This window comes from Anolis carolinensis, unplaced genomic scaffold (assembly GCF_035594765.1).
Source record: "Anolis carolinensis isolate JA03-04 unplaced genomic scaffold, rAnoCar3.1.pri scaffold_10, whole genome shotgun sequence".
Lineage (NCBI taxonomy): Eukaryota > Metazoa > Chordata > Lepidosauria > Squamata > Dactyloidae > Anolis > Anolis carolinensis.
Window position 1 is genome coordinate 24,585,366 of NW_026943821.1, and position 13,176 is coordinate 24,598,541.

Genomic DNA, 13,176 nt, shown 5'->3' on the forward strand with positions numbered 1-13,176 from the left:
AGCTGTGCAGGATCTCCACTTATTAACGATGATAATAATAATAATAATCATCATCATCATCTATATGAACTAGTTCTTTGATTTAAGGTAGCTTCCTCCAACTTGGCTGGTATATCTTGTCTAATTCTGTTTTCTGAGCCGCTCAGGTTTCCCATCATGCATCTATCTGAACATGTTGGGAACGATCTTGAAAATAAGTCCTGGATTAGGTTATTAAATGTAGAAGTGTAAGTACAATATTTCTTAAGGGGAGTAGAGTAGCTAAAAAATCATAAGACTGAGTAGGATAGTCTTTAGGTTTGCTAGTCTTGCTTTATATCTTGGTGTGTGTGTATTGGCTTGCTTTATTTTCTGTGTTTATAAGATAATAACAATAATAATAATAATAACTTTATTTTTACACCCCACCTCTATCTCCCCAAAGGGGACTCAGGGCGGCTTACATGGGGCCAAGCCCGAATAAAAACAATAACAATATAAAATACAACAATATTTATTTATTTATTTATTTACAACATTTATATCCCGCCTTTCTCACCCTAGGGGACTCAGGACGATGTACACAGTTAGCAACAATTGGATGTCTACACACATTTAAAACAAAGCAATGAATAAAATCCAATTACAACACTTACAAAATATAAAAATATAAAGCATATAGTTTTATATAGACAAGAGACATGGACAATTATAAAAATTTAAACATTACCCAATAAAAACAAATGACAAAAACTAATAAAAACATGGATTAAAACTCAGAGATTGTAAAAGTAGACTGGGTAAAGTGCACCATATAAATATTGTAAACACGACGTGACTGATAAAGTGCTGAAAATTCTTGGAAGTGCAAATTGGGATGGGAGTAGACCCTGTGTCTATATCTTTGAATTGTTATTCGTAGTTGTTTTTGTTGTTGTACTGTATTAGTATTGGACAATAGATCAGTAGGTCGAGGAGAGAGGGGAAAAATAATAAAATATTATCATTATTAACTTCATAATTTGTTTGCTCATTTTATTATAGTTATTTTATTTTAATAATAATTAGTATTAAAAAGTAAATAAATTTTGGGCAACATGTAGTGTACTTGCCCAATTGTATTAAGAGAAATCCCTCCCAGCCGGGATGGCAGACTTTATGTGAGATAGAACAGCTGACACGCTGCTAGGGGGCTCTCCCGCTTCCAGTCCAGCAGCCCTCTCCTTCCCTCCTCTCTATGGCTCTCCTGACCTCTCGGGGTTCACTTCCTGTTGGATGTGCTTCGTTTTCCTGCAGCAGGTATATGCAGCAAGCTGGCTCTTTGTTACTCACTGCACTCCTTTCTCCCTGGATGCTTTGAAGGTAGGAAACTAATAGGCTTCCTTTCTGAACCTGCAAACTCAGTTTGGTAAGGGCTCCCAGGTGGAGTGGCCACAGCTCTTAAGATAAAGCAGGTTCCTCAAACCAGGGAGGGGCAATGAATTGGATGTAATCTTGAACACACACCCCCATCAGCGTGTTTCCTTCACCTTGTTTTGTCCTAGCTCAGAATAGTTAGAATTTCCCATGCAAAGGTTTCTTATCTGTTCCACATAACTTTCATCCAAAGTAATGATCTGGGGGAAGCTTTGGAAAGAGGATTTGGAAAAAAATAAGATTTATTTTTGGTTGGGTAGTTGCAATTGAATAGCTTCCTTTAAGAACCCCCCTCCTTTTCCCCCCAGATAAAAACTTGCAGTCAAGTGGACAGGAAATAGACCCAGGATTCAAACTTCTAAGAATTTACAGTGGAGGATGCAAAATTATCACTTTAAAAAGTTTCACCAAGCAATTTGTCTGCTCATTCTCCATTGAGCAAGAAAATTGAATTCACTGTAGAATATCTGAATGTTGCAATTGTGTTTAGATGTTGGATATCCAATTATTTATTGAGAGGTTCAGTTTAAGTATGCCTAAGCCAATACGGGAAATAATCTAATATAAATATAATTTTGAATTAGTTAAATGTAAGTGTCTGTAAAAATATGTATAGTGTTCACATAGTGCTGATCCCAGTAATCCCTGTAAGGTTGGCCAATACTATTATTTCCATAGCGCTGACTAGAGAATTAGGCTGAGAGAGACTGGTTTGCCTTGGCTGTGCTTGCAAGAGTTGTTGTTTGTTGAAGTTGTATAACATCTCTATGTTCCCTTGCTGCAGTGTGTGCCTTCAAATAGTTTCCAAATTATGGCAACCTTTTCACTAGTTTTTCTTAGCAAGATTTGTTCTGATTGGGATTGCCCTTGCCTTCCTCTGAGGCTGAGAGAGTGTGACTTGGCCAAGATAACCAAGTGGGTTTTCACTATTCAAACCTTGTTCTCAAGAACTGTAGTCAAACAAATCACTAAGGCTGGATCTCCACTGCCATATAACCCAGTTTTTGAATCCAGATTATCTGTTTTGAACTGGATTATATGAGTCTACACTGCCATATAATCCAGTTGAAAGCAAATAATATGGTTTCAGAAACTGGATTATATGACAGTGTACATGAGGCCTAAAATTACTGTCACATACAGTAAAGGTATAGATTTGAATCTGTTCTGATTTAGAGGCAGGTCTCTTCAAGATTCGCTTTCCAGTTTCTACTATCTTACCTTTGTTAAACTTGACCCAACAAGGAGATAAACCTGAATTCTGTTCTTAAACTGCAATGTGTTCAAATCTTTGAATATCAATTAGTCCGTCTTAGTGAAAGGATACCTGTGCTTCATTCTCTCACATAGCATGCTGCATTGATGAATAAGGTGAAATTCTAAGATTTGTTTTCTCTGGGAAATGCGTAACAGAAAGGAGGGGAATGTTCTCCTTGAACTTAAATCATCCAGACTAATGATATAATTCTTTTCCCTCTTTTGCAGTTCGAAGACAAAGCTGATGCCGCTTTTGGCAGCATAGGTGAAAAACGTAAGCAATTCTTTGATTTGCTCATAAAATATTCCTTCTCCCTTCTTCATTGTTTTGGATGGATGGGAATAAATTGGAGTTTACATTTCAATTGTTATGACACTGCCCATGGAGTTCAAGGATTTGTAATTAAACTTAAAGTAAGTCATATGCAGGGTAGATATTCATTCGATTTTGAGTGTACTGGGCCTTATGTCTGCCTCCTGATTCCACATAAGGTGGTTTTTTAAAGGTGTCTGGTTCTTCTTTTCTGCAGGTGAGGGCCTTGTACATACCACGATGTCTGAGAAAACTGTCCACAACCTAACTCCTGCCTTTGACAGCATACCCTACAGAATGCAAAACCGAACAGGTTCTACAAATTCTTTGCTGGATGACAATGACTACTTTCTGAACTCTGGGGATCTCACAGGAATTCCTGTCATTGAGAGTGATAATGAAGATGAGCAAACCTTTGCTCCGAAAGAGAGCCTCCCCTCTGCCCTTTGCTCTGAGGACAGCCGGGGAGATGCGAGGAGGGCTCGGGATCATGCAGTGGACAATGAGAAGGACACGCAGATGCAAAACGTGATTCAGAAGGACCTCCCCTCACCTTTCGACAAAGGACCCTCTGTATTTAAATCCGTTCGGAAAGATTTTAGCATACCAAGAGAAGATGGAAAAGAGGGTTTCTTGGCAAAGGAGAAAGCCCGAGAAGGACCTTTTCAAGACCGTGACAAACGTTTGGAAAAAATGCCAAAAGAGTTGGATTCCAGACTGAAAAGTAATTTTCTAGATAAATCAGGTGACATCATGTTTGCTCAAATTGAGAAGAGAAAACCCAAAAGGTTTAACATTGTCTTGATCTGTTACTGTTGATTTTAGAAAACTTTATACAGAACATAAGTAAAAAAAGGTATATGCATGGATTAGATCCATCATCTTTCTCCACTTACGATCTGAAGAGAAACCAGGGTATATCTTTTTCCTCATCATAGTATCTCTCATATTCCATTGCAAAAAGCAGGTGCTTCACCTTGATATACCTGTTTCTATCCACCTCTGAATAGCTCAAAGTCGCAAACTTTGAGACATTATTATATTAACTTCCCTTATTTCAACAGTAAGGTCATACACCTCTTGCTGAAATAAATGGAGGATTCTTCATTTGCTTGTGCTTGCTCTGGAAAAATGTGACTGTAATTTGTACAATAAGTTCAGGGAACCTCTCCCATTTTTTTTCTAACTGAACGTTTGTCTTCCTCAGTTACTAATCAAGTAGAAGAAACATTACGTACCCAATTAGGACCACAAACCTCGGAAATCAACTTCAGGGTAAGCTGTGGGGATTGTGTTATAAATGCCTACATGTCAATATTTTGTATGATACCATGGTCAAGTAGCTTTTTTTGCAGAATTACTGTACAGATTTTGTAGTGATACTCTGGTAGTCGAATTCTTTCTCGAGGAAAAGGAAAGCATTCTTCAATATAGTATGTCTCATACAGTTAAAAAAAACCTACACAATATTCTGGCATATTGGGGAAATTATGCCAATTAATTGCTGTATTGCTGTTCCTTTATGGTAGGAGTCCAACTATCTGTTTTCTAACAAGGAATCTGTTGGGCAAGAGCTTGGAAATTCCTATGCATCGAGTATTAGAATAAAGGAAGAGCCTATGGATAACGACTATGATAAAGCTATGGCACCTCAGCAGGGGCTGGCAAATAAAGTTAAGGACGAACCAGATAATACTGAGGTAAGATGGAAATAAAATGGAAAATCTTTATTGTGGTTTTAATCTCTTTATTTTACCTGTTTGATTATGTTGTTTACATATATATATTTATCTTGTTCACTGTTTGGCTTGGCGCTGTGTTAGCCGCCCCGAGTCCCTGCGGGGAGATGGAGGCGGGATAGAAAAATAAAGTATTATTAGTATATTATTATTATCAGTATTCTTGTTGTATAAGGAAAGCATTGCTTGTGAGGCTGAATCTGCATTGCATCGATGAGCATTATGTGGAGCCAATAAGGCCTCACAGCGCCATTTCAGCATCCTCAAGAACTGGTGGGCAGCACTGTGAAGTCACTGCTACCATTTTGAGAGCCTGCAAAATGTCATTGGGCCATTCCTATTACCTTTAGGGCCCTTCTGTTCAGCCCTGGTCAAGAAGAACCCAGTAAGAAACCTTTGCAGAGAATTTTTAAACAACCTGATTTTCTTTTTTGTGGGATGCAGCTGGAGAATTGTCTGCAAAATCCACTCTAAACTCTGCATGTTGTTGCTGATTTGTGTAAATGGGTGGTGTTCAGAAGGTTTTTCCTGTATAAGATAGGGAGCAAATCATGGCTTCCATTATTGGCCAAGATAAGGCCCAGGTTTCAAGATGAGTTTGAGAGAACTGATTTCATGTGTGATTGTTTATTTCAGGAATATGGCCAGCAGCCGAAAACTCAGGAAGGGGAACTAAAGATCAGTGCTGTGTTTTCCGTCAGCGGCAGCCCTCTTGGTAAGGAGCAGGACTTGGGAAGAGAGCACAGACCAAAGGAGCTGCTTAGACTGTGAGGAGTCCATGCCTAAGCATTTTCTAGGTTCTCTGGGTGATTCTGAGGGATAATTCCCTTGAAGTTGCCATAGATGTGCTTTGCAGGACCTCATAAATTTCTAGAGAGGATATTTTAGGTCCTCCAACACAACACTATGGTATGCTGAGACTGGAAGTCAGATAATTTAATGACATTTGGTTGTATCCATTGTTTCAGGTAATAGCATCAAGCAGAAATGTTTCTTCCACAGATACAGGGTCTTGCTGTGTAGATAAAATGCATGATTACTGAGAAATACTTTGATATGGCACTGAAAAAGATATCACTGGCCAACACTGGTCTGTTTCTGGGTATAGCTGACATGGTGATGGCACCAGTTTTCCCCTGTCAGCTTCAGTTTTTGAGATGCAGAATATATCACACATATCAGTTGCCCTAGAAAATCATGATCTAGGAAATTAGTTCTGATGTGGTCTATCTGATGCAGTTTTCTAAATCAGTGCCAAAAATAACACCAGGAGCAGGCCTAAAAACCAAGATACCAAGATATATATTTTTGTTGGGTTGGGAGTGTCCCATTTGAGGATACTGTCTGGTCAGACACTTAGATGGTGGGCTTGTAAAGATGACCTAGTCATAACCGCCTGTTTCTTCTCTCCTTTGGTAAGCTCCACAGTTGACGTCAGGTTTTCCACCCAACACACCCTCCTCTGGGGTGAACAAACTGCTTCCTGCAGTCCCGAGTACAGCCATTCGTGTTTCCTGCTCTGGCTGTAAGAAGATCTTGCAGAAGGGGCAAACGGCTTATCAGAGGAAAGGCTCCACTCAACTCTTTTGCTCCACACTGTGCCTCACGGGATATACTGTACCAGCCACCCGGCCACCAGCTTCGACCAAGAAAACCTGTTTCAGCTGCTCCAAGTAAGGATGGCGGTGGCTTGGAATCTTATCAGAGCATTTGAAATCAGTGGGGATGAAATGTGGCCTGATCTACACTGGTCTACGGCAGGAGCATCAAACTCATTTTCGCTGTGAGCCACATAATTCTGATGGTTGTCTTCAAAGGGGCGTTGAATCCATTGACAAAGAATCCATACAGAGGACCAACTATCATTTTTTAACATAGTGGTTGTTGCTCTTTAGTTTTTACCCAATTTAGGTCCACAGGTGTTACTGAAGGACAACTTCCATTACTTTTGATTATGTGCCATGCGGACTGCGGATGTTGGGAATTGCAACCCAACAGCACTTGTGGCTCTGAGGTTAGGAAAAGGTTAAAGGACAATTTTAAAGTCAGACTTCATATCCACAAGCCTTGTATCTAAATCTAAATCCCACCCTCCTGACTAAACAGAACAAAATGCAGCCTTCCAGATGCCCCTGTCACAACTCCCATCAGCTCTAGTCGTGATGCATAATAATGAGGAATATAGGAGTTGAACAACAGAATATGTAGAGCCACATAAAATGGCAAGGCAGGATAGATTTGGCCCACAGACCTTGAGTTTGACAAATGTGGTCTAAGGTTATAGGAAGGGAAATGTTATGAGAGCTGCTGTGAAACTTGGGGAGGCAGTAAGTAACTTAGCTTGTTTTCTTCATTTTTCCTTGTGCTGTTAAGGCAGGCTTTGCCCAAATTCCAGCACCTGATTCGACCTTGGTACTGCTATTTTTTCAGCACCAGTTGTTCCCTCTTCATACGTTAAACGTTACCTCCATGGCCTTTGAAACTGCAATGAACTTGAATGTTATGTGATACTTTAAAGCCACCCAAACTGATGCCTCTGTCTTTCTCTTTCCTTTTTTCAACTCCGCAGGGACATCCTGAACCCAAAGGATGTGATCACTGCTCAGTTTGACAACACAAACTCCAGCAAGGACTTCTGCAGCCAGGCGTGTCTTTCCATGCACGAGCTGAAAAAGAAGCCTGTCGTCACCATTCACACAAACAGTATTTCCACCAAGTGCAGCATGTGCCAGAAGAATGCAGTGGTAACTGAACTTGCACCCTCTTCTTTATTCTGATAGGCCGGGTCGCTGGGATCAATATCCATTCAGCCACACAGTGCCTGAGTCAAGTTAACCAGGCTTAACTAGCTTTATAAGTTGGCTTCTGACGTGCAACACATTGTACATTCAGAAGTGATAAGGGAAGTGGCAAAAAAAAAAAAACAACAACAACAGATCACATATGGAATGGCTTTCAGATCTGAAGATGGTGTCTGATGAAAATCGGGGATGCGGGAAAGTGGAGGGTTTGAGGTTGTTGTGGTTTTTGGAAAGGTGTACCCCTTTAAAAAAGAAAATGGGACGAACCGTATTGTGAAATGTTCACGAATAATAATAATAATAATAATAATAATAATAATAATAATATGCTATTATAATTGTATATCTATATTACATGTAATATTACTAATAATATTGCAATATAGTGTTATAGTACAATATAGTAATATATAATGCCTATATTGTGCTTTATTTATTTATTTTGTGTCAAAAGCATTGCATAATAAATACGTTTAAAAGTGAAAAAAATAGAGAAACTACAACCAGCTAAATAGTTTTAGACCAAAAGCGGGCAACAGCGACCGCATTGTCTGTAGCTTTAAACAACTCTTGAGAAGGAGTTTATATTGTGCTGTGCTAATAATATACTATATTGTATGTAAATATAACTTGTAAGCTGCCCTGAGTCCCCTTCAAGGTGAGACGGGTGGGATATAAATGTTACTAATAAACAAATAATAAAAAAATTTTTAAAAAGCTTCCCATACAACTTGTTGACGGCTCCGTTTATACCCTCTTTTCCCTCCCTTTTTCCAGATTCGACATGAAGTGAATTACCAGAACGTCGTGCACAAGCTATGCAGCGATGCCTGCTTCTCCAAGTTCCGTTCGGCAAACAACCTCACCATGAACTGCTGCGAAAACTGCGGGGGCTACTGCTACAGTGCCTCGGGGCAGTGCCACATGCTTCAGATCGAGGGGCAGTCCAAGAAGTTCTGCAGCTCAACGTGCGTCACCGCATACAAGCAGGTCTGGTTTTTCTTTGAGATCTTTCCCCCCTGCTTATATGTATTAAATTAATCAGTTTGTGAGTTTCCACATTAGAGTCACAGGACTGAGATGGAAAACCTCATTAGTACTTCTTTAATGATATATAAGGAAATCTGCCTTAAGGCTGCATGGTTGTGGAGAAACAGGAATTGTGAAATAGAGCCCAGACATTTGCTTTCAAGTCTGCTACATCACTAAAAGACAGTGTCTCCATGAGTTGTATAGTTCCAGCCCCAGTGCAATTCTGTGGACCACTTGGGCCCCATCTATATTGCCATATACAATTCGGATTGAACTGGATTCTATAGAAGAGAAGAACATTTTATTGATTAGCCCTTAGGCCATATCAAAGTACCAAGCCAAACAACCAGGCTTGAAAAGACCTGATTACATTCTATACAAAAATTAGGTAAAACACTTGTAACAATACAATAAATAAATATGATAAAACTGAATGTATACATCATATTTCATTGTCACCCCTACAATTTACCCCAATCAGCCCCTACTGGAGTCTATAGCTGTTTAGACTAATATAATCCAGTTCAATGCAGATAATCTGGATTTTATATGGCTGTGTAGATGGGGACGTACTCCTGTTCCCACTATCAGCAATATTATGGAAAACTTCACACATGGCCTTTTTTACTTCTTGTAAAATTATTGTACTGTATTTACTAGTATAATATTTGAGTGCAACCCCCCCCAAGAATTCTGCAACCAAACAATGTTTGACACAGCAATAACAATTCCAACAAAATGTCCATCAAGCCAGTTGATCAAATTCTTGCGTCTTAAAAAAAAATTAAATGCATCTCCAAAAAGTTAATGAGAAAGCGGGGAGGATATGGTGAAACTTTTCTGTTGGCATAAAAATGAAACCCTATTAAATTTGCACAGATTTATCTTTTTTCCAAATCTTTTACTCATCTAAAATTATGTTCAGCCAGCATTCCAAGTTCTGTCCATTCTTTTCTTCCTTTCTTTTTTTTTGCTTCTTGCGATGTTATATTTTTACTTGTTTAGACGGCTCTTTTGCAGTTTAGGCGCACCATTTCTGTCCCCACCTGGCAGGGAAATCCCTTGTTTATTCCTTTTTTCCCCTTGCAGAAGTCAGCCAAAATCACTCCATGTGCATTGTGTAAAACCCTGCGATCATCGGCTGAGATGATTGAAAACACAAATAATTTGGGGAAAACGGAGCTCTTCTGTTCCGTGAACTGCCTGTCGGCCCACAGAGTTAAAATGGTCACGTCTTCAGGTAACTGTTCGGTTTGCCCTTGCCTTGGTTTGTTCCGAAAAGCAAAAGGGTTAAAAATCCATTAAGTCCCCTTTTGTTATGCTTTGCTGTTCTGTCAGGTGTCCAGGTCCAATGTAACAGCTGTAAGACCTCAGCCATCCCTCAGTATCACCTCGCTATGTCCGATGGGAGCATACGCAACTTTTGCAGTTATAGCTGCGTAGTAGCCTTTCAGGTACGTCTTCGTTTTCAGTCTGATTATTAAGTATATAATCAGGTGAGCCAACCTCCTCCTCTGTCCTGAGCTCAGGGCCTTCTGGAGTGTCACCTCAAGGGCATACTTTTCTTGTGACCATTGACTACTGAGCCCCAATTGGTAGGTTTCATCTCTGATTTTAAAAAAAGATATATGATGTGCAAAAAAGATTGGTTTTTAATTATTTACCCCACCTTTTCCAAGGTCTGTGTAAAGATGTCATGATCATTGTGTTTTATTCATGATTGCTATGTTTAGGTTGACTGTTTAAGGTTATATATTTCAGCTATTCTTATACAGAAGCTGGGAGCCTCTAAGGCATGGCCAGGAAAAGGGGCGTGGCTTCACCTTGCTGGTGGAAGCCTTAGAGGCTCCCAGCTTCTGTATAAGAATAGCTGAAATATATAACCTTAAACAGTCAACCTAAACATAGCAATCATGAATAAAACACAATGATCATGACATCTTTACAGTCTGAAACAGAGTTAAAAGTTTACATCACGAAAAGCCTAAATACAATTAAACTGCCAATAGAATTAGACACGATCAGTTTAGTTTATTAGCTAATAGGTGCCCGTTTGCACTTTAGGGAACTCGTAATTAAAATAATCACACAGATGTGGGTGGTTTTGTCTTATCCAGAGCTTGGAAACATTGTTTTTCAGGACTGGTCATACTGGTAAAAGAGCTCTGGAAATTAAAACCTTTTAAAATCTTTAAAATCTTTTCAAAAGTATATTTTCCAAATCCTGGCATGATCCAACGAGGTTGTATGTTTCTACCCACATAGTCATTGGCCTTTCTTTTCACTTGCTTCGTTTGTATGAATGTCTTAAGTTGCTTTTCTCTTGCAAGTATCTATATCCACTTAAAATATTCTTTGTTGTGTGCAAGTCATTTCTGCATTATGTCAGCCGAAATTGGCACTATCACAGATTTTTTTTTTTTTTGGGGGGGGGGGGGGGGTATGAGATTTGCCCAAAGTCATCCAGTGGGTTTTAATGGCCAAATTGGGCCCCGTCTACACTGTCATATAATGCAGTTTCTGAATGCAGTTTATTATTATTTATTATTATTAGCGACATTTATATCCCGCCCTTCTCACCCCGAAGGGGACTCAGGGCAACTTACAAGTTATATATACATACAATATATTGTATTATTAGTATATCACAATATAAGCTCTATATAATGTTAATAATATTATGATGTGATACAATGTAATAATAATTATAATTCACTATTATAATTGTATATTTATATTACATGCAAAATTACTAATAATATTGCAATATAGTCGTATAATATAATATATTGTATGTATATATACTTGTAAACTTATACTGTGCTATACTCATAATACAATATATTGTATGTATATATAAATTGTAAGTTGCCCTGAGTCCCCTTCGGGGTGAGAAGGGCGGGATATAAATGTCGCTAATAAATAATAATAATAATAATAATAATAATAATAATAATAATAATAATAATATAAGCATTATATATTATATATTATTACATTGTACTATATGATTATATTGCAATATTGATAGTAATATTACTTGTAATACGGCATTGGACTGGATTAGATGATTCTATGCTCCTACCTAATGCAATTCAGTGTCGTTAAACTGCATTATACGACAATGTAAATGGGGACTGAGAACTTGGCCCTGGTCTTCAACCCTCAAACCACTGACACCGCTCTGGATACAGCTCTCCATGATGTGAGACAGAAAAAAGCCAATGAGGTTTTTTGAAATTGCAGTTTGATGCAGAATGTGATGAATTTATTTTTCACGAAATGTTTTATGTGTATTTTCTCCTCTCTCTGGCCCTTCTGCAGAATTTGTTCAACAAGCCCACGGGAATGAACCCGTCCGTGGTGCCCTTGTCGCAGGGCCAAGTCATTGTCAGCATCCCCTCGGGGGCCACCGTTTCAGCCGCGGGCAGCACTACCTCAACCGTCTCCCCAAGCTCCGTCAGCAGCTCAGCTGCGGCTGGCCTCCAGAGACTGGCTGCTCAGTCCCAGCAAGTTACTTTCGCTCGCACTGTCGTCAAACTCAGGTGTCAACACTGTAACCGCCTGTTTGCTACCAAACCCGAACTGCTCGATTACAGGGTAATTGGCGCCTGCCCGTTGATGTTGTTTGGAGTCCCGCTCTTCTTGGCGAGGGTTGTATGAGTGCTGCCACTTTAAGCCCTTAAAGCTCAGTGAGAGGCCAGGCAGTGTGTGTTCTACATTTACTGTATATACTCGAGTATAAGCCTAGTTTTTCAGCCCTTTTTTTAAGACTGAAAAAGCCCCCCTTGGCTTATACTCGGGTGAGGGTCCTAGTTGGCTTATATTTGGGTCAGCTTATACTCGAGAATATGTGGTACATTTATTATTTTTCTCTATTATTATTATTGGTATTATTACATTTATTGTTTTTCTCTATTATTGTTACTACTATTACATTTATTGTACTCTTATTTTTATTATTATTAATACATTTATTATTTCACTCTGATCTTATTATTATTGTATTTATTATTTTACTCTATTTATTATTACATGTATTATTTTACTCTATTATTATTAAAAGGATACATAAGCACAAAGGATACATTGACATTGAAGAAGATGAGAATAATGATTTGATCAGAGTTGGACAGTCTTATCTTAAATTTGAGCTTTATGTAAATATTCAAAAACATTTAACCTACTGATGCCTCAATTAATGTAATTTTATTGGTATCTATTTTTATTTCTGAAACTTACTACCCCCGGCTTATACTGGAGTCAATGTTTTCCCAGTTTTTTGTGGTAAAATTAGGCGCCTCGGCTTATATTCGGGTCGGCTTTTACTCGAGTATATAGGTAATTCAAAAATCGAAATATATATAGCCCTCCATATTTACTGGAGTTAGGGGCACAGGGCCCTCATGAAAGTGAGAAACTGCAAATGCAGTAATTATTATTTGGTATCTGAGAACGTATATCAGGTAATTTCTTGGTTTTTCAGCTTGACTCTGTGGTTAACTTGATTCGGGAAGACAGGGCGGGGTACAAATAAATTATTATTATTATTATTATTATTATTATTATTATTATTATTATTATTAACCTCCTAAAGATCTCTCTCCTAGATCCTCCAGCATGACTAGAGAAAGTTGAA

At 38.6% G+C, this 13,176-nt stretch overlaps 1 protein-coding gene across 4 annotated transcripts in view; it reads left to right on the top strand.

Moving 5' to 3' along the window:
* Positions 1–13,176, top strand: part of zmym4 (zinc finger MYM-type containing 4) — a 35,658-nt gene that overhangs the window by 5,807 nt on the left and 16,675 nt on the right. Inside the window, exons 1-12 of one of the 4 annotated variants that reach the window (XM_062962083.1) lie at positions 398–1,341; positions 2,881–2,926; positions 3,183–3,710; positions 4,173–4,240; positions 4,495–4,665; positions 5,341–5,419; positions 6,125–6,377; positions 7,274–7,448; positions 8,283–8,495; positions 9,627–9,777; positions 9,876–9,991; positions 11,862–12,137. In XM_062962083.1, coding sequence (XP_062818153.1) covers positions 1,255–1,341; positions 2,881–2,926; positions 3,183–3,710; positions 4,173–4,240; positions 4,495–4,665; positions 5,341–5,419; positions 6,125–6,377; positions 7,274–7,448; positions 8,283–8,495; positions 9,627–9,777; positions 9,876–9,991; positions 11,862–12,137 — 2,163 coding nt within the window. In that variant the 5' untranslated portion in view covers positions 398–1,254. Of the gene's footprint in view, positions 1–397; positions 1,342–2,880; positions 2,927–3,182; positions 3,711–4,172; positions 4,241–4,494; positions 4,666–5,340; positions 5,420–6,124; positions 6,378–7,273; positions 7,449–8,282; positions 8,496–9,626; positions 9,778–9,875; positions 9,992–11,861; positions 12,138–13,176 lie in introns of those variants that run through there. The other 3 variants (XM_062962081.1, XM_062962082.1, XM_062962084.1) reach the window with 3 other exon arrangements.